Source organism: Haliotis rufescens, unplaced genomic scaffold, assembly GCF_023055435.1.
Source record: "Haliotis rufescens isolate VD_foot unplaced genomic scaffold, xgHalRufe1.0.p SCAF_5, whole genome shotgun sequence".
NCBI lineage: Eukaryota > Metazoa > Mollusca > Gastropoda > Lepetellida > Haliotidae > Haliotis > Haliotis rufescens.
In genome coordinates this window covers 6,447,094-6,469,785 of record NW_025964223.1, presented here as the reverse complement: position 1 = coordinate 6,469,785, position 22,692 = coordinate 6,447,094, and the positions used below count along the sequence as shown (strand labels likewise).

General features: G+C 43.1%; 1 protein-coding gene across 1 annotated transcript; it reads left to right on the top strand.

Annotated features, from left to right (window-relative positions):
* Nucleotides 1–705: 705 nt before the first annotated feature.
* On the top strand, nt 706–18,408 carry LOC124133639 (big defensin-like). The gene is made up of 3 exons (XM_046498095.2): nt 706–807; nt 2,180–2,411; nt 18,187–18,408. Exons 1-3 carry the CDS (start codon nt 805–807, stop codon nt 18,324–18,326), a joined length of 375 nt encoding a protein of 124 aa, XP_046354051.1. The 5' UTR covers nt 706–804; the 3' UTR covers nt 18,327–18,408.
* Nucleotides 18,409–22,692: the final 4,284 nt, after the last annotated feature.

Genomic DNA, 22,692 nt, shown 5'->3' with positions numbered 1-22,692 from the left:
ATAGTGTATTGCATACAACAAGGGTATGTTGAAAACATAGTTTACACTTTACATAAGGTCTATTATATACAAGGTTATGTTGAAGATATAGTGCATTTTGTAATGTAATTTTAATTTGTAATTTTAAGACAATAATAAATTGCAATTTTATAAAATCCTCGCCCAATTTTCGAAACCTTTTCTCCAGACTTTACATCTCATCCTCAACCCACAAACACGTGACAATTTCAGCGAATGCCTTTTTGAACTTTTTGAGAACTTTGAACCCCCAAAGGTCAAACACATAAAAAAAAATTAAAAAAAGATTAAAAGTGAATTCAAACATTTCCTTCAAACCGTAGCCACCATTTTACACCTAGCGAAAATGTGTATTTCCCCAAATATTTAAAATCTTTTCTAATTGCCCTTACTTCCTGCATAATGAAAAACTGAATGGTGCTCGCCCCCAACTCTCCACTGACATTTTCCCCTGCAACGACGTGAGTTTCTAAAGGATAAGTATACATACTTCCCCTTGCAAACACCTACAAGTAGGCGATGCTTCCTCACAGGGGATTATCCTCCCAATCCAACTGCTTACATCTGCGTTAACCACCAACCCCATTGTTTGACCCCCCTTTATTCCCAGTCCGTGACATCCCCCTCTCTTGTAAGATAAGCTCACTTGAGCCTTTGAACTAAAGCCGCGTGCTGATATGTCTGAGGTTTACGCATCTTCGGGGTGATTTTTTCTGTGATGTCACAAATGAGCAAAAACTAGCGAAGCAGGTGTGCGTTTACCCTTGTCTCTGCACTCAAGTTATAATGGTGAGTTAGAATCTAATCCCGAGCTTTTAATAGTATGATTTACTAAACTGTTCACGAAAAACTGTTTGCATTTGCGGAGGCTGGTCAACCGCTGGTGTATTTCATCATATACGCATTATAATCAGCGTTAGGAAGGCAGGGTTTGAATCATTCAGTGTTTAGTTTCAAGAAATGTTATCATTTGTAATTGGACTAAACTATACCTATAACATTAATGTTTTCGACACATTATGTCATGGTATGCGTATAGGAGGTGGGAGTTAATAAATGCAAATTGTGTGAGTGGCGGGTGCTACCAGTCGAGCAGGAAATGCTCACCCTTTGCGCGAACACCTGGTGTCATCACTGATTTCCAGTGTTCCATTCATATATTTTTTAACTGCTTTTTGGCCGTATACGCCCAGTGGAATATGTTGTTCTCAGGCGCTGGCGTTCTATAGTTGTAGACTATGTAGTTTTAAACGCAGGATGCATCACGTCATTTATTTGCCTTGGCCACATGGAAGCATTATTGTTATTACTGGTTTCAGCTCAGACAATATAAATATTTCAGAGATGCATTAACAATATTCGTCCGAATAAACATCAATACGTGTCGTTATAACGAAATATGGTAGGCTGGTGTTTAAAGGGTACTTTCGTCTCGCCGAAGGCCCGGGCTCGATTCTTTTACGTTACTTATGGTATAACTAAAAGCGGCGTTATCTATACGCCTCACGCGCTCACATTAGTTACATAGTTCGCAATTTGGCTTTCAATATCAATTGTTTGCAAATATGTATCTAACTTTAACTTATGTTAACTGTCGGCAAAAGAAAGTATACTTCCATGTTTCATGATGGCTAAAATGAAATGGTTATTCGACGGCGATGTATTTGATCACAGCTGTGTTTTTGACCTTTAGTTTGTAGTGTTTCGGCGACTGGCTTCAGCCTATGAACGTATGTATTATTTTAGACATAGTTTGAAGTCCAATTGATGTTTGAACCTTCATAGACTGGGGGCAAAAGTGTGTATGAACGCAGGAGCTTGCGCGGTGGGGTGGCCTAGTAATTAAAGCGCTCGCTCCTCACGCCGTCGGCCCGCCGTGATATTGCTGGAATATTGCTAAAAGCGGCGTAATACAATACTCAGTCACACACAGTCAGTAATATAGTAATAATTCACTCATTCACTCACTCACTCACTCACTCACTCACGCACGCACGCACGCACGCACGCACGCACGCACGCACGCACGCACTCACTCACTCACTCACTCACTCACGCACGCACTCACTCATGGATGATTGTGTGGCTTCGACTTTCGTGCCTAATAGCGTACTCATTCTGTGGCTTAAACACATTAACCTGAAACATGTTCTATTTGCAGGAGCCCAACTCTATACGCATGGTCTGCAACTTAGTCTGTATATTCTTCCTGGCACGCCACGTGTGTGACAGTAGGCAGGTGCGATACCGGAATATAGGAGACCGGTACGGGCTGTTTCTCTTCCTTATTCCTAATCGTTACATCAACTCTACACTTGGACCAGAGACATATGGCTGGCTGGTCAGGAGGTATGGTCAAGCTACAGTGGACAGGGCGAATATACTCCCAGCACGTAAGTTGCCTTATTTAGTTCCCTTCCGTCTCAGAGGGGGCACGGGTGGCCGAGTAGTTTAAGGCGCCGCCATTCGCTGTGCAGAGTTGAGTCCCTTTGGCACGCCAGAAACCTATGATTGTGGGTTCGAATCCCGGTTCGCCCCGATTATGTTTCTAGGTTTGTCAGCAAGTGGTGAACATCTGAGACCTGCATCACTTCGGGCTTTCCTCCCACATTAAGCTAACATGCCGCGAGTAACTGGAATGATGTTAAAGGCGGCGTTAAACCCAACTCACTCCGTCTCATTGGCAAACGGCGCCACATTTCACTTTTACCGATAAAAGTCTCATTGCGAATTACCTGAACATACAATATTCTTGTCTGATTAAGTATGTAGATGTTTTCATGTTTCTAACTTTCTCAGAAAAAGATTAAATACAACCGCCCTCTCTTATCTCCCATTCCCGCTCTCCCTTTATTAAGAGCAAAAACACTATGGTACCCCCCCCCCCCCCCCCCCCCCCCATTCTCTAACGTTCACCCCCTCCAGAAATTCTCTCTCTCACTCTCTTACGTCTACCCACTCTAGAATCACCCTCTCTCATTCTCTAGAATCCCCTTTCTCATTCCCTAACGTCCATCCATCTTCTCTCATTCTTTAATGTCCATCCACTCTAGAAACACCTTCTCTCATTCTCTTAGGTCCACCGACTCCAGAATCCCCCTTCTCTCATTCTCTTACATCCATCCACTCTGGAATCCCCTGTCTCATTCTTTAACGTCCACATACTCTAGAATCCCCTGTCTCATTCTCTCATGTCCACCGACTCTACAATCCTCTCTCTCATTCTCTAACGTCCAGCGACTCAAGAATCCCCCTTCTCTCATTCTCTAACGTCCATCCACTCTAGAATCCCCTTCTCTCATTCTCTAACGTCCATCCACTCTAGAATCCCCTTCTCTCATTCTCTAACGTCCATCCACTCTAGAATCCCCTTCTCTCATTCTCTAACGTCCATCCACTCTAGAATCCCCTTCTCTCATTCTCTAACGTCCATCCACTCTAGAATCCCCTTCTCTCATTCTCTAACGTCCATCCACTCTAGAATCCCCTTCTCTCATTCTCTAACGTCCATCCACTCTAGAATCTCCTTTCTCATTCTCTAACGACCACCGTCTCTTGAATCCCCTTTCTTTCATTCTCTTACGTCCACAGACTCTAGAAGTTCCTTTCTCATTCTCTAACGCCCATCCACTCAAGAATCCCCTCTCTTATTGTCTTACGTTCAACCATTATACAATCTCCCTTCTGTCTTTATACACCTGGAAATTTATTAAACGCTACCTAAATAAAATGTCAAAGAATGATAAGTTTTGACAATGAGACAGATGTATATTTATTATATGATATTTATGTATTAGATAGTGACCCTTTTCTCATACCAGAAAGAGCCATTTCAACCAGAACTACCAGAAATCGTCTAAAAACTGCCTGATACAAAGCTAGAAGACCAATCCAACGTCCCTTTTTAAATCAGGTCCCTAAATCGGTTCGTTTGGTTTGATCTAATCAGCGTCGAAACTGAAATATGGAGTCCATTTTTCTGATGAAAGTCAGATTCTGTTACACATGTTACACGTGTCTGGAGGCAAGCAAATACAGTCGTGACTGTACACAACATATAGAGACCCAATCATTTGGTTGAAATCGATAATAGTATTGGTATGTGTTTCATTTAATTGTTAACTTGACTTGATCACTGTGCATGGAAATCTTGACGTATCTCGATATCATCTTCATGGATGATAATGCTACGCCTCATAGATCACGTGCTGTTCTGGAATGCTTACGTCAGAATGCCATTGAGACACATCCTTAGCCACAAGTACAGATCTTAATCCAATAGAACATATTGGAGATATTTTAGGCCATCAGGTCGACAAAGACCCGTGCACCTTTCCAAACTTATGTGAACTTGCTGCTGCTCTGCATGCGGAGTGGGCTAGAATACCTCAATGTCAAGTACAACGTCTGATTCATGGAGTGTGGAGGCATCTGTCGGCAGTCGATCGTGTATTGACGAGAACTGCATTTCTTGTATCTGCTGAAACTGGTTTAGGGTTCCGTTAATACAAACTGGTTTGGGGCTGTTCAGTATAGTAATTCCCACTTTGTGTTTGGTGAAAATAACGTGGTTTTTTTCAAAATGCGAATCATTCATGATAGCAAATATTATTGTTCCAATTCAAACCCTTGTATTCTGCATGATTGTTGACTCTGTTAGCAGTAAACATGGGATAATGTTAGCTCGAACTTTTTTTGCACGAGGCCGCAAGTAAATTGACTCATTCATGAAAATAAGGGTGGTGCTTTATTAATTTCCAGGTGTATATACCGTTTAACCACTCTAGAATTTCCCTCTCTTATTCTGTAACAGTCACATAATCTGTGATCTCACCCTTATATTCTCTACCAGATGGTTTCCCTCATTCTGTAAGTCACATACTCTCGGAACTCCCACTCTCATTCTATATAAGGATCACATACCCCATGGTTTTCATTTTTCTGACGTCGCTCTACCGCTTGTCTCGGGTGTGGGGAACACACTAGTGTAAGAGTACTATTCTCAGCCGTTTACCCCCTAGACCTTCTCACCATGGCCTATCATCCTCCCTAATCCTTTCATTAAAGCTGTGTGTGAGGTGTAATCTGTTGCTTCTCTAGGCCACAGGCGCCATGGAAGTCTATTACAGACAGGACATTGTTAACCCACGTGAACGAGATACAGCCCAAAGGGTTTTATGTACTTCTAAAATTTGGTTTTAGATTTATCGAAAAAAGTCTTTTAATGGAAAATATATTTTTCCAGATATTTTCGTAGAGCATTTACTGGCGTGACATGAATACAGGCAATGTCGTGGCAATCATGAGTACCGCAGTTCACCCAACATGCTCCCTCCACGAAGACCGTTTGAGAAAGTGATTTGAAATATGGTACTTCGTCGCGTTCAAGATTAAAACTCTTATATGCGGCACTTATATTCCGGAGTTCTGCTAGTTTATAGTACTAGCCCACTGAAATACCATGCCGCAGTTTAACATGAATACCCCTCTCAGACACAGTTTACTGACTCCGAGCAGAACAGTCCTTGGTTTATCCCCATAACGCCGACGCAGGCAGGGTAACAACAAGCACCATCTTTTAACGTCGTTTGGTATGACGCGACCGGGACTCGAACCGCCAACCTTCCGCTCCCCGGGAAGACGCTCTATCTGCTAGACGATCACGGTTATGGCATTCAAGGCCTTCGTAAAGCTCTCAAAACAGTTTCACGGTAGACATGTGGAGGACATTTGATAATTGGTCACATTAGTGAGCTGCAGGAATATTGCTCGACATTAAGGGGAAGTTGACGTTCGGAAAGTTGAAGTCACCCCTCTTGCCATGCAGTCTTGTGGGGAGTGTTTTGTCACCCTGAATCTTTATGCATGAAGCTTAATATAAAACAGATGGAGCGGTCTCACTGGTCTCCTTTATTTCTGACTCATAAGGGTAAATCAGCAGAAGGGAATTGGTTATTTGATGGTTATTGAAAGTCTTTTCTTGATTGTATTAAGGAGTACAATGTATGGTTAATCTTTGAGATAGGGATTTAGTGTCAAGTCAAAAGTTGACAGTACTGATGCATGGTTTTGGCAGATTTCTCCCCCAGTTACCATACTAACCTTATATGAAGCATTATGTGAAATGTCACTTTTACCAATTTCTTTGATCAAACAGTCAATGTAGTGGTGCTTACATATAATGGTTGTGTTATCTGTTGGTGGTAACAACTACAACACTTTTCATGTAGGGCAGCCAGACTTAGGATGACATCTGACTGGGGCCGAATGGGTTTGTTCCATTACTGCTTCCTCTGTTTCAGTTTGTGCATTCTACCAATGACAACATCATATCACGCACTGATTATCATTTATCATCAAAAGATGATATTTAGGGAGGGATATCAGCCTGTTTATATTAATGCATGTGCTTGTGACGCTGAGTGCGATTATGCTGTTACGTGGGTATGTTTACAAGTTGTCTTGGGGTGTTTCTGTTTCTGTGTCTCTCAAGTGATAACGTATTGGTAGTTTGTTCGCGAAATTTATTTTTTGGGGTTATTGTTGGAATAATGGCTTAGTGGAAGCCACACTGTATCACTCTCGGCGTATGTGCATGAAAGGTATCACGTGTAATAGACAAACGGAATACGTACAAATGTTATGTCAGGCTATCAGTGTATGGCTACAAGCGTGGAACGGAGAATATAGTCGGGTTGTGTGAGTGTCGGGTTATGTGAGTGTCGGGTTATGTGAGTGTCGGGTTATGCGAGTGAAGGGCTGTGTGAGTGTCGGGTTGTGTGAGTGTCGGGTTATGTGAGTGTCGGGTTATGCGAGTGAAGGGTTGTGTGAGCGGCGGGATATGTGAGTGTCGGATTATGTGAGTGTCGGGGTGTGTGAGTGGCGGGATATGTGAGTGTCGGGTTATGTGAGCGTTGGGTTGTGTGAGTGTCGGGTTGTGTGAGTGTCGGGTTATGTTAGTGTCGAGTTATGTTAGTGTCGGGTTTTGTGAGTGTCGGGTTATGTGAGTACCAGGTTATGAGAGTGAAGGGTTGTGTGAGTGGCGGGATATGTGAGTGGCGGGTTATATGAGTGGCGGGGTGTGTGAGTGGCGGGTTATATGAGCGTCGGGTTATGCGAGCGAAGGGTTGTGTGAGTATCGGGTTGTGTGAGCGTCGGGTTATGGGAGTGGCGGGGTGTGTGAGTGGCGGGTTATATGAGTGAAGGGTTGAGTGAGTGGCGGGATATGCGAGCGTCGGGGTATGTGAGTGGCGGGATATATGAGTGGTGGGATATGTGAGTGTCGGGCTATGTTAGTGTCGGGCTATGTTAGTGTCGGGCTATCTGAGTGTCGGGTTATGTGAGCGTCGGGGCGTGTGAGGGGCGGGGTGTGTGAGTGGCGGGTTATATGAGTGAAGGGTTGAGTGAGTGGCGGGATATGTGAGTGTCGGGCTATGTGAGTGTCGGGCTATGTGAGTGTCGGGCTATGTTAGTGTCGGGCTATCTGAGTGTCGGGTTATGTGAGCGTCGGGGTGTGTGAGGGGCGGGTTGTGTGAGTGGCGGGTTATGTGAGCGTCGGGCTATGTGAGTGTCGGGTTATGTGAATGTCGGGGTGTGTGAGTGGCGGGATATGTGAGCGGCGGGGTGTGTGAGTGGCGGGATATGTGAGCGGCGGGGTGTGTGAGTGGCGAGGTGTGTGAGTGGCGGGGTGTGTGAGCGGCGAGGTGTGTGAGTGGCGGGGTGTGTGAGTGGCGGGGTGTGTGAGTGGCGGGGTGTGTGAGTGGCAGGATATGTGAGTGGCGGGGTGTGTGAGCGGCGGGGTGTGTGAGAGGCGGGATATGTGAGTGGCGGGGTGTGTGAGAGGCGGGGTGTGTGAGTGGTGGGATATGTGAGTGTCGGGCTATGTGAGTGTCGGGCTATGTTAGTGTCGGGCTATCTGAGTGTCGGGTTATGTGAGCGTCGGAGCGTGTGAGGGGCGGGGTGTGTGAGTGGCGGGTTATATGAGTGAAGGGTTGAGTGAGTGGCGGGATATGTGAGTGTCGGGCTATGTGAGTGTCGGGCTATGTTAGTGTCGGGCTATCTGAGTGTCGGGTTATGTGAGCGTCGGGGTGTGTGAGGGGCGGGTTGTGTGAGTGGCGGGTTATGTGAGCGTCGGGCTATGTGAGTGTCGGGTTATGTGAATGTCGGGGTGTGTGAGTGGCGGGATATGTGAGCGGCGGGGTGTGTGAGTGGCGGGATATGTGAGTGGCGGGGTGTGTGAGTGGCGAGGTGTGTGAGTGGCGGGGTGTGTGAGTGGCGGGGTGTGTGAGTGGCGGGGTGTGTGAGTGGCGAGGTGTGTGAGTGGCGGGGTGTGTGAGTGGCGGGGTGTGTGAGTGGCGGGGTGTGTGAGTGGCAGGATATGTGAGTGGCGGGGTGTGTGAGTGGCGGGGTGTGTGAGTGGCAGGATATGTGAGTGGCGGGGTGTGTGAGCGGCGGGGTGTGTGAGAGGCGGGATATGTGAGTGGCGGGGTGTGTGAGAGGCGGGGTGTGTGAGTGGCGGGATATGTGAGTGGCGGGGTGTGTGAGCGGCGGGATATGTGAGTGGCGGGGTGTGTGAGTGGCGGGATATGTGAGTGGCGGGGTGTGTGAGAGGCGGGGTGTGTGAGTGGCGGGATTTGTGAGTGGTGGGGTGTGTGATTGGCGGGATATGTGAGTGGCGGGGTGTGTGAGTGGCAGGATATGTGAGGGGCGGGTTGTGTGAGTGGCAGGATATGTGATTGGCGGGATATGTGAGTGGCGGGGTGTGTGAGTGGCGGGGTGTGTGAGTGGCGGGGTAAGTGAGTGGCGGGATATGTGAGTGGCGGGGTGTGTGAGTGGCGAGGTGTGTGAGTGGCGGGGTGTGTGAGCGGCGGGGTGTGTGAGTGGCGGGGTGTGTGAGTTGCGGGTGCTACCGGCATTGTAGGATATGCTTTCCAGTTTCATGAACATCTGGTGATCCATTCCTATCATTTTCACGCTATTTTAAAATTTACGTCAATTGGAATCCAAATAATCGAGACTGGCAATTCTCTGGTGTTGACGTGTGCTTCAGAAGGTCTGCAAAGTTCAAAGCTACAAAAGTGGACTATATAACGTCAAGGCCAGAGAACAGTCAGTCTCGATCACCCGCCATCACAGATTTCATTGGGCGTGATACCTGTGACAATAACTCGGCGGGTTAAGCCTAGGAGTTTCGTGTTAAAGATTTTCATTAAGTCAAGTATGTTCCTTTATTGTCAACCATCTTCAGAAAGTGACTCACTGACTAAGCACAGTTGTATTGTAGTTATAAGACCCTGCATGTTAGGGTAATTTTTTCTAGTCCAAAGGATGCCCAAGCATCTTCTTCTACAAGGATAATGTGTAGCATTAGACACTTCCTGTCAGGGAAGAAGATGAAAGGAATGGCCACAGCAAGAATCTGATTAGAAGCATTCATCATTAGCGCCAATACCCTATTGGGTGTCCCCGTGTTTAAATTCCCTAACGAACCAGAGCCCATGTTTGCTTTATTGAAGACGTGAGCGTTAATCCAGGTCAATACTTTTGATTGACCTTCACTGACTGTATTGATTACAATAATGTAAATATCTGATCATTGGTCATTCGTATTGATCCCTCAGTTTCCAATTATGGATTGGTTCAATCATTGCTTATATATATGATTATCCAGAACTGTTCCAAAGTAAACATGGATTGGAGGTACGCTCATCGTTTCGGAAACACAGGTGGTAGTATCATTATTTGGAATGATAGTCAGAATGGTACACTGGACTCGGCCTTCAGCTGAGATGTCTTATAATTTGGGTTTTGTCGCTTTTTGTTATCTTAAAGAAAATGTTAACATCGACATAAAACATGAATTGTTATATAAATGGAGTATGGATAATAGATAAAACCGGCTTCAAATTATTCCAAATTAGTTTTTACCAAGTCTAACTGAAGAAATTTAAATATCTCTTTTATCGAACTAGCTGAACTTTGTTCTTTCGGGGCTTCATTCCTAATAGAAGAGCACGGAATGATCACAGTGGGGACAGAAGTATGGTTCCTCGACGGAAGGTACAATCTCATTAACTGGAGGAATACCAACTGGTAGATAGTATGGAATTTTAGTCTCTTTCAATTTCCAGACTTTAGCAAAGTGTTTGTTTTGACCCAGTTATTTTATTCATTTGCCAATATTTTACGATAAGGCAGGATATAATGTAGGCGAACAAAATTATTACATTACACCTTATTTATGATAAGGTAATCATTACAAATCGTTTGTCATGTTTGTAGTGCCCTTAGGATACAGAGAATAATGAACAAATATAAAATGTTTCAACCGATGCATTAAACACACTGGACACAAGTCAGTTAATTTAACAAATGTAAAAATGGCCTAAAATTATCATAATTTGAAACTGATGTTTCTACCCAATTTGGTGATAATTATCTGAGTTCTTTTCATAATTAGTGGCAACCTTTTTTAATACAGTCATGTTTAAGGCAATGTATGAACTTTACTGTAACACTCAATATTTCCAAAGGATATTTGTACTACTTCTTGGCAACTATTAAGGATTGCACGTTTGGGCGTTTAACGCTTAGCGTTTGTCAAACTCAAACTCATATAATTTCCATAATTTGGCTTGCAGCATCGATCATTGATGTGCAACGTCGCCTGAGAATACTACTAGATAAAGCACATGTACTGTGCATATGTGCTGAAGTTAGAGATGAATGTATGTTTCGTATGTCGGATTCCCCTACGGGGTCCCGCGGGGTTAGAATACAATATGCCCAATGCACTCTTTTGCCTGATGCTGCCTCCGTGGTGTAGTGTTTAATAGAGCGTGTGTCTGGAGAGCGGAAGGTCGGTGGTTCTATCCCCCGCCGCGAGATTGTTGTTACCCTCTCTGGCGCTCGGCATTAAGAGGCTAAAACAAGGACTGGTCGGCTCGGAGTCTGTATACTGTTCCGTGAGTGGAGTATCCATATTAACTGCGGCATGGTATCTCGGTAGGCTTACACAATAAAATCGGCATTAATCAGGACTACAAGCAGTCACACACAAACGCGCATGTATGTCGCTACATAGACTAACATCTAGTCTCTGAAATGAACATATCGTACAGCAAAAAACAGTTTTTCAGTTATCTTAATAAAAATATGATAAAAGGGAGCCCAGTGACTCTCTTCATTTTCAGATACTGCAGTAATCTAGACTTGCCAAGCATTATAGACTTGCAGGGGCTGTATTTGTTTTTATTTGTTTTAGGGTCTGTAAGACAGACTAGTCGCCACAGAAAAGCAATAATATTGAACGCGAAGTAAATCCCAATTTCACCTCACCTCTATTGGCTTAAGAAGCGAGTGTTTTAGATCGAGTTTTCGGGATCTGATGAATGGCGTGTCATCATGGCTTGGATAGTTGGTCACTGGTTTGTCTGATTCAGACTCGATTATGGGTCGCATCACGGGTAACTGTAGGATTAAGCAGCATTCAGTGTATTATTCCTGGTTTTTTGTTTCACCTGATCGTGGCATCACCCAGAGGACCACGTGAGGATCGCGAGGCAGAGTGGGGCCTTTGTAACTAATGTTAAGAACCAATTAAAACCAGGTTCTGGTGGTAACAGTGTATATTCCAGCTGACCATGGGTCATCGTCACCCGAAGGCGTGGAAAGTTGAGATCAAACACTGGCTTTTGTGGGCCAGATTCAACTACAGTAAAGTACGGTTATAACGAACTCAAAGGGACTACTAATTTTAGTTCGTTATAACCGTAGTTCGTTATAAGCATATATACAGCATAATTACAGCAAATAGTCGGGACCAAAAAAGTAAGTTCGTTATATCCGTCAGTTCGTTATAAGCGTGTTCGTTATAACCGTAGTTTACTGTATTTACACGCCGCTTGTAGCAATATTCCTTCAATCACATGTCGTAGAGACACCAGCAATTGGCTTCACACACAACACAAATAGGGATGTCGATGTTGTATCTGTAACACACTCCTTGTAAATGATACATAAGATAATGTATGATACAGATAATATTCCTAAACAAGCTAAAGCCATAATGCAATCATCCAATTAACAGCGCCTGACTAAGCGATCTTCATTGTCATCTCTTGCAATAAACATGCGATACTGGGGACCTATTCTGACCCGTAATCCCTACAGGGGGTATTCCTTCTCAAAATTGATGTCCTATGCAATTCCCTATTGGACAGTCAAGCTTTTGAAACGTTTTACGGTAGACATGTAAAAGGCATTTCCATATTTGACGCATCAGTGACAAAAATGATGTCCGATTCCTAGTTTACCATATTGTACCATATGTTCTCTTGTGCTTTTCAGGTAAACAGTTGACCCGCCTGTGCATGTGTTTGTCACGGGTGGCACCGGTGGGTCAGGATACGCAAATCGTTTCAGGAACACATGTTTGCATCACTATTTGATAGCTATTCATATATAGTCGGAATCGTACAATCGACAATCAGAGCTTTTTTATCATCATCGAATGGGTTTTGTCGCTTTTGGTGGCTGTTTCTGACAGCATTTCCTTATTTTGCCATATTCCTGTGTTTGTTCAGCTGAACACGTGACTTGCTTTTGCATGTATTTGTGACGGGAGCAACCGGTGGGTCAGGATACACACATTTTTCGGGAGCACATCATATTTTGATAGTGATTCACAAACACATGCGTATGGTATAGTTGGAATTGTACATCGAGATATATTTTTATGATTATGGAAAGGGTTTTGTCCCTTATATCTAAAATACATTAAATTTATATTATAAAGGATTAACTATCGATCACTTCAATCACAATTAGGAAATAATTCTGAAAGATACAGTCTTAAACGTTTGAAACAGCAGGTATGATATGGGAAGGGTTATGTCTTACTACTATACGTGTATGTAGGTGTAATCTATTGCATTCGGGCGGTCGGGTAGCCTAGTGGTTAAAGCGTTCGCTCGTCACGCCGAAGACCCGGGTTCGAATCCCGACATGGGTACAATGTGTGAAGCTCATATCTGGTGTCCGGCGTGATATTGCTGGGATATTGCTAAAAGCGGCGTAAAACCAAACTCACTCACTCTCTTGCATTCATAAAGGTCAATAAACACTTGTTGCTTGATCACCGTCACCGTCGAGATGTCCCACAGAACAAAGGGAAGAAGCGAAACTTTGTGGTTTTAGTGTTTCCTGTTCACGTCATGGTCCCGGTTCCATTCAACGATCAGTAAAATGTGTCAACCCCACTCACTCACTCACTCACTCACTCACTCACTCACTCACTCACTCACTCACTCACTCACTCACTCACTCACTCACTCACTCACTCACTCACTCACTCACTCACTCACTCACCCACTCACTCACTCACTCACTCCTCACATTACAGATAACAAGCACCTCACTCCTACTCCGGCGGTCACATCGTGTGTGATCGCACACGACGGCGTGGAATGTTGTTCCTGCTATCATACACTGGTAGTATGCAATGCGTAAACAACATTGACTCACCCATTTTGCCCGATATTTCAAATTCTGTATTAGAATTCCTCGTGTTTCAAGTATGTGCGTTTGGTTCAGCTTGATTGGTGATATTTGGTAGGAATAAATTATGATTATATGTACAACAAGTCAATCAAGGCCATTCTCCTGTGCAAAACATTCAATATGCCAATAGGGAAACTCGCATCTGCTCGGTTTATTCTGTTACCTTCATAATAAGGTTTTGTTACATCCCAACGGGCGGCTTTGAAGACAGGTTACTCTCCGCATAACAGCCAAAAGGCATATACTTTGTTTTGCAACTATGCCAACAGAAGGTTATTTTCGGTTATAGATAAGTTATTATTAGCTGACGTCAGTTTGTGTCATGTGATATGCACGTGTTCGAGACGAGTTTCAATATTCGTGGCAGTGAAGTGAGGATTACTGTGATGAGTGATGAGTCTGCTCGATGTTCAAGTAACAGCCTCAATACCTTCACTGGAAATGGTCACCAAAACATGGAGCAGACACTCTATTTAACGCCTGGGAATTCCAGGTTAGAATTGGTCACCGGCTAGCTGTGGTGGTCGTAATAGGCGACACACACTCACTCACTCACACACAAACATACACACACACATTCACGGACACACACATACACTCACACATGCACACACATGCACACTCGCACACACAGACACACACACATACATAAACACTCACTAACTAACACACATACACTAACACATGCACACACATACACACTCACACACACTCACTCACAGACACACATATACACTCACAAACACTCACACACACAATCACTCACACACTCACAGACACACACATACACTCACACATGCACACACATACACACTCGCACACATACACACACATACACACTCACAGACACACACATACACTCACACACACAATCACACACACATACCCTCATATACACTCACACACACACTCACTCACAAACACACACATACACTCATATACACTCACACACACAATCACACACACACACACTCACAGACACACCCAAACACACACACACACACAATCACACACACTCACTCACAGACACACACAAACACTCACACACACACACTCACAGACACACACATACACACGCACTTACATAGACACACACATTCACACTCACAAAGACACAGACGCTCACTCACAAAGACACACATACACACGCACTCACACTCACAGACACACACATATACTCACACATGCACACACATACACACACTCTCACACACATATACACATTCACATTTACACACACACACACGCTCACACACACTCCTTAACTTTACATGATATAGATACCGTGCGAGCTTATCAAACGTATGAACGATTTTATTTGATCCGTGAAGTAGTGAAAGAACTTTCAACCTTGAACACTGAAGCTCCGTGGGCATCATGATTTCAAAGGGGCAGCTTTCTCCTTTAGAGATGATCTGACGAGATAAGAGGCAGCGGCCTGTAAATATATTGAATGGTATCGTTATAAAAGAATTAATGTATCAGACGAGAACCCTATCAATTACCGTAGCTTTGATGGAATGATCATTCAGAATATAACTACTCAGATATCGACCACAGCGGCGAATGGAACCATAATAAGGGCAGTATCAATGATGTTGATGTAGTTGATTCACGTAGTTGCTGCAGACCACATCAAAACACCTGAAATTGCAGAAGTAAGGTGGCTTTGACAAAATATATGACTTTGTATAATATTGCAAGTGAAGATAGCATTCGTCATCCTATTTCAGTGTTAACCATATTAGAGTGTGAATGATTTAAGATGTAGACACATCGGCAGTAGTTCAGCAATATCCTGATGTAACCCTTTCATCTCTTGTTTGTATAACGTTACGTCCTTCATCGGTTCCGTGTGACCACATCACAACGGTGACTGACCTTGATTAGTTCATGTACTATTCGTCACCACTCACTACAATCCGTACACACAAGAAGTCATCCGGTTTTCCCGGAGCGGACAAAAGATATCTTTAAAATGTTGGTGCATATATTTCTCAACTGTGATGACAGTACGTCGTAGAAGGCAATCTGAGGCGGATACAACAAGCTGAAGAAAGAGGCATGATGGGGGCACAATCTACTTAAGTCGCTAATGAACAATACCACATGTGAGGTTGGCGTGCTGGACATCAGACAACACATCCTGGAGTTTGTTTTCAGGTCAATTTATCAAGAATGAAAGCAAATGTCATCTGAAGCGCACTGAGAAAACAATATGTGAAATGCTGGACTTCCTCATTGATAACATCTATGTATTATTTGGGGTAAGAGATTTAGGCAAGAAGTAGGCATCCCCATGGGCACCTATTGTGCTTCCTTTCTTTCGGATCAGCTTCTTTATGCATATGAATCAGAATTCTGGTCGGAGTGGCAAGGTCAGAACAAGGTAATTTGGTCAAGAATTTAAACCTAAGCTTCAGGTATATCGATGATCCGATATCGTTCAATAATCATCAAATAGCAAATTGTACTAGACATACAGGAGACCAGTTAGACGGTTTCATCTGTTTCATATTTAGATATATGCATAGAGATTCAGAGTGACAAAACACTGTCGGCAAGATGGTATGACAAGAGCGAGGATTTCAACTTTCCAACAGTCAACTTCCCCTTTATGTCGAGAATTATTCCTGCAGCTCCAGTCCTTGGTGCTTACATTTATCAACTTTTGAGGTATAATCGAGCATGCTCTTTCTACCAAGATTTCAAATAGCGTCATACAACTCTTGCTCAGAAGTTGTTTGCTCAGTGTTACAGCATTCATGGCATCAGTGATGTTTTCGAAAGGATTTACAGTAGACATGTGGGGGACATTTCCAAAATGAGTTACAAAAATGATGTCCGATGCAATTTCCTATTTTGACTTGTTCGACTGCCAAGTCGTTTATGTTGTCATTACATCCATATTGCATTGCTGTACACAGCAGTCTCTGGACATTCTATAAGGTCGACTGCATAAAGGGGTATTAGATGGATGGTAGATTTCCGTGCAAAGAATGGAGTGATTTTCAGAAATGTTGGTAGAACCAATTGGAAACATTTTTGTTGATGCACGATCTATGCTGGCTGACTTGTGTCGATAGTTTCTGTTGTATCTCTCCAACAATAATCAATCCATAAAGGGTTTTTTAAGGACGTTTTCAGTTTGGCATGATAGCATGCGCTGTATGTATTAGCTGTAAAGGTACATTAAAATTCAGGATCAATTATCAAAATACGATAAGATATAATGCATGGAGATGGGTTCGTGATGGGTCTTCCAACTTTACTGAACATTGTTTGGTGATGTTTGTGAATGAATCTTCGTTTTGAAGTAGGAGTTGCATTCCGAAGGACCACCCGAGGCATGCAGTCTGACCCACATGGTACAGCAGTCTGACTCACATGGTACAGCAGTCTGACCTACATGGTACAGCAGTCTGACCCGCATGGTACAGCAGTCTGACCTACATGGTACAGCAGTCTGACCCACATGGTACAGCAGTCTGACCACATGGTACAGCAGACTGACTCACATGGTACAGCAGTCTGAGCCACATGGTACAGCAGTCTGACTCACATGGTACAGCAGTCTGACCCACATGGTACAGCAGTCTGACTCACATGGTACAGCAGTCTGACCCACATGGTACAGCAGTCTGACCCACATGGTACAGCAGTCTGACTCACATGGTACAGCAGCCTGACCCACATGGTACAGCAGTCTGACTCACATGGTACAGCAGTCTGACCCACATGGTACATAACAGCAGTCTGACCCACATGGTACAGCAGTCTGACCTACATGGTACAGCAGTCTGACCCACATGGTACAGCAGTACCGTTTTTACATGGACTTGCATAATAGTTAAAATCTCCTTCCCATTTCATGGATCGATGTTCACGTTGAAAATCAACATCAAAATAGGAATTCTGTTAGTAAACAAAGTTTGGTGAGGAATATATTACGTCACTGTTTGTTTGTAAATATTCCTACAACTTGAATTATATGTTGCTTTCCAAGATAGCAGTATAAAACAGGTTGTGGTGGAATAACATATGTATGTAGACTGCTGTTTAGTCCTGCCTGATAGTGGTGAACCTAAGACTCATCCATGGGTACAAATCGCTCAACAAAATCAACTGAGTTTGCTTCCTAACGACGTAGATTCCCATGAAAGATGATGAGCCTGAACGTTTGCGATCAGGCCAGAAGCCTTGTAACCCAGCATGCTGAAACCTATGTAATGCCAGTGCATTCCTCCGGATTTCTCATGATAGATGTATTGTCTATGTGACGTGTGGTGAGTCGTCGATCATCCTAAATCATATCCTGTATTTTATCAACATAAGCCTTCGTGGTGCCAGCTGAAGGTTGGTTTTTTTGGGTCGTTTTTGGGGGTCATCTTCGAGGCTCTCTCCCCTTCTTGACCACCGCTGCCAACATTTGGCAGTAGCAAGGGAAGGAGCATTATTGTTTGGTTTTAGTACACCTGATCAGTTGTAAAATTGCCGAATATATAAATGTTTGGATTGATAAAGAAGGGGCATAAGTGCGCACCTTCCCTGTAGACCCGAGTATGTTGCAACCACTCGCAATCGTTTGTAATGTATTGTTTTTGTCAGCTTCAGACGACCATCACTGTGGGCAAGATGGCGGCTGGTGCAGGTTCCGATGCACAGACAACGACGTCTCTGATTGGATGCTGAAGGACGTATGTGGGCGGTATCAGTGCTGTGTGCCAAGCAGTGCCCAGAAGAACTAGCTGTGCTAGTATTGTGACGTTGTACATAATATTTATGTGTACATACAGGAAATAAAGTAGTTTTGTATTTTTATAGCTCCAACTGTCCTTGGTATTATTATTCGTTTAAGATATGGAAATACATATTTCTTTACTTTTTGACTATTAATTAATGTCTTATCTACCCTAGAATGAACTCATTAGTAATAAGTTATATAAATTGCTTAATTTAAACAGGCTCATTCGATTCAAGGTCACAGTCTTAGGATTCATATACGTATATATTTAAGGTTAAAACGTTTGATATGTGTTTGGTAAACCCACGTAGGTAGGTAGTACCAGCATATAAAGACATGCCATACATTTATCGAACGGAAAGCGAGATTTACGGACTAACGGGGTTTCACTGTGTGCAACAGATTATTATCCTGTTAGATAGGCGTCACAGTGGGATACAGTGTTAAGTGCGTCGCAAAATCTTCCTTTTGATACATACATTTCAAGCCTGACATTTTACTCAAATATGGAGAAGACGAAAGAAATATTCATTCATATATGTCCATATAGGTAGCACCAGCTTGGGTGAAGGTAAAGTGATTGAAGGAATACGTTTTCATGGTTTAACGCCACTTTGGAAGTAAAAAGTTGGCATCAGAAACGTTCGTTTCAACCTGAGCATGTTAAAGACATTCTCCAAATGGTCGTTTCTGGGCAGGCTCGGTAGTTCTGTCACTGGGCCACTGCGTGTATAGCTAGTTCCGACCCTACTGGAGAGACCAACCTTATTTTGCTGAGAAACGATGAAAGAAATACCTCCATAAAGAACGTGCAGGGTCGAGATGCTGGGGGGTAGTGTACCTGGTGCACTGCTTGGTGTCAAGTCGGTCAGCGGCACGCTGAACCCCTGACCGAGATAATTATGTCTGCTGGTACTTCAAAGGAATGAATATAATGAAATTATGTTGGTGGAAGAATTTGGTTTGTAAGCTGATGACGAGTGGTTGACATACAACAGCGTATGCAGATGTCTCGAATGGTGCCTGAATCTTCATGTTTTCAAGAACACGTCGTTTCTGGACAAGGTTGGAGTCAGATAGCGATGTAGAATAATTAATGTTTCTGAGGAAAATTGAAACGGAAACAATAGGTTATGATGCAAATGGAGACCTACTTATGTGTAAGCGGCTGAATTGCTGTTTTATAAAGACGAGTGTCAAGTAATGTTGACATTGGTTAACGACGAAATGCCAGTGTTGAAGATATAGATTTGAGTTTTCGCGTGACCTATCGTTACATCTTCTTTTCACTTTGTCGAATATAAATATTGATGTATATTAAAAAAAGATAGATATACCAGCAAATTATTGATGGATGTGAGATAGACAGATTGATGGACGATATGAAGACATACACACGTTGTGGATGTGTGATATGGAGAAACGCACACAGATATGAAGTTTGTAAGAGTTATGAAGACACACAGGTAGACATAAGGACATGAATACATAGATATAAGTAGATGTGCAGACACACACATATAACGATATGAAGAGACACACATTCTATATTGATATGACAACACACGTAGATATAAGCATATGCAGAGACCTTTTATTTGAAAGTCAGTCAGCAATATTACACTAAACACAGATATTTGGACATAAAGACACACACAAAGATATAAGGATATATAATCACACACATAGATATGAGGATATGAAGACATACACATAGATATAAGGAAACGAAAGTAGATTGTTTCTGACGCCAACTTTCTATTCCAAAGTGGCGTTTAACAATGAAAACGTATTCCTTCAATCACTTTACCTTCACCCAAGCTCGTGCTACCTATATGGACATATATCAATGAATATTTCTTTCGTCTTCTCCATATTTGAATGAAATGACTGGCTTGAAATGTATGTATAACATGTATGTATGCGACGCACTTAACACTGTATCCGGATAATATTCTGTTGCACATCCATATATCTGAGTGTGTGTCTTCACATCCATCTACCTCCCTGTGTGTCTTCACATCCATCTATCTCTGTGTGTCTTCATATCATCTATCTCTCTGTGTGTCTTCACATTCATCTATCTCTCTGTGTGTCTTCACATTCATCTATCTCTCTGTGTGTCTTCACATTCATCTATCTGTGTGTGTGTGTCTTCACATTCATCTATCTGTGTGTGTGTCTTCACATTCATCTATCTGTGTTTGTGTCTTCACATCCATCTATCTGTGTGTCTTCACATTCATCTATCTGTGTGTGTGTGTCTTCACATTCATCTATCTGTGTGTGTGTCTTCACATTCATCTATCTGTGTTTGTGTCTTCACATCCATATATCTGTGTGTCTTCACACGCATCTATCTCTGTGTGTGTCTTCACATCCATCTCTCTCTATCTCTCTGTGTCTTCATATCCATCTATCTCTCTCTGTGTCTTCACATCCATCTATCTGTGTGTGTCTTCACATCAATCTATCTGTGTGTCTTCACATCAATCTATCTGTGTGTCTTCACATCAATCTATCTGTGTGTCTTCACACCCATCTCTCTCTATCTCTCTGTGTCTTCACATCCATCTATCTGTCTTTGTGTGTGGGGTGTCTTCATAGCCATCTATCTGTGTGTGTCTTCACATCAATCTATCTGTGTGTGTGTGTCTTCACATACATCGCTCTATGTGTGTGTCTTCAAATCTATCTGCACTGTCAATATATCAAGACATTGTCAATATACTCTACACTGTCAAAATACCCTTTACTGTCAATATACTCTACACTGCCAGTATACACTACACTGTCAATATACTCTACACTGTCAATATACTCTACACTGTCAATATACCCTACACTGTCAATATACCCTACACTGTCAATATACCCTACACTGTCAATATACTCTACACTGTCAATATACTCTACACTGTCAATATACCCTACACTGTCAAGGGGCGATAGGGTAGCCTGGTGGTTGAAGCGTTCGCTCGTCACGCCGAAGACCCGGGTTCGATTCCCGACATGGGTACAATGTGTGAAGCCCATTTCTGGTGTTCCCGGCCGTGCTATTGCGTGAATATTGCTAAACGCGGAGTAAAACCATACTCACTCACTCACTACATTGTCAATATACCCTACACTGTCAATACACTCCACACTGTGCATGCACGTGTGTGTGTGTGTGTGTGTGTGTGTGTGTGTGTGTGTGTGTGTGTGTGTGTGTGTGTGTGTGTGTGTGTGTGTGTGTGTGTGTGTGTGTGTGTGTGTGTGTGTGTGTGTGTGTGTGTGTGTGTGTGTGTGTGTGGCTGCTTGTACTAGTCCGGACTGATGCCGATTTATAGTGCTAGCTCACTGAGATACCATGCCCCAGTTTAACATGAATACCCCACTCAGACACAGTATACTGACTCCGAGCCGACCAGTCCTTGTTTTATCCCCTTAATGTCGAGCGCCAGACAGGGTAACAACAAGTACAATCTTTTAACGTCTTTTGGTATGACGCGATCGGGGATCGAACCCCGGACCTTCCGCTCTCCGGGCGGACGCTCTACCACTAAACACAGTACATAAGACCGAAAGTTACTAGGTCAATGTACTGTGCCGTGACGTCATATATCCTATCTTCATCAACACCAGGAAGCCTGGGATACTCATTAAATTCCGCGAGGAAATTGTACAATCTGGTATTTTCATATCCCCGCGTTTCGTAAAACCAGCCTCCGTTTTAACCTCTTATGAAAATACACAGGCGATATGCTATCCCGTTTCCTCGCATCCTCAGGCACACAGTGCACTCGTGGGCCGACACAGCGATTGGGTTAATTTGCCGAGGAAAATGGTGTTTTCACATGTTTTCTAATCGATCCCTACTGTGCTAGACACACCTGACGTCACACGCTTAACGATAACCAAGTTTTGATTGTAGATGCTGCGTTTGGACGACGTTTTTTGTGATAAAATTAGGTTAATGATCTGATTCATATGAAGCATATACCGAACTTTGGTAACGACTGTTGCGTTTTATACCTCATTTAAGTTTTGTAAACATTATATTCGTTCGAATAGTGTGGTGTTTTATATAAAAAATATATATGTTAATGCCTCAATTTGAACGTCATTAAACCTAATAAAACAAGATACTGTATAATGATTATACGTTGAATGAATCATCAAACCGCAACATCATGCAACAGTGAGTGTGGTTTTACGCCGCTTTTAGCAATATTCTAGCAATATCACGGCAGGGAACACTAGAAATGGGCTTCACACATTGTACATATGTCGGGAATTGAACCCGGGTCTTTGGCGTAACGAGCGAACGCTTTAACCAGTAGGCCACCCAACTGCTCCACATCATGCAAAAACGCTGATAACTGAAG

What these genes read in the sequence shown, in the direction of transcription:
- LOC124133639 (XM_046498095.2), top strand. An exon ending in GGCGAATATACTCCCAGCAC is followed by an intron (nt 2,412 to 18,186) that starts GTAAGTTGCCTT and finishes TGTTTTTGTCAG; the next exon opens with CTTCAGACGACCATCACTGT.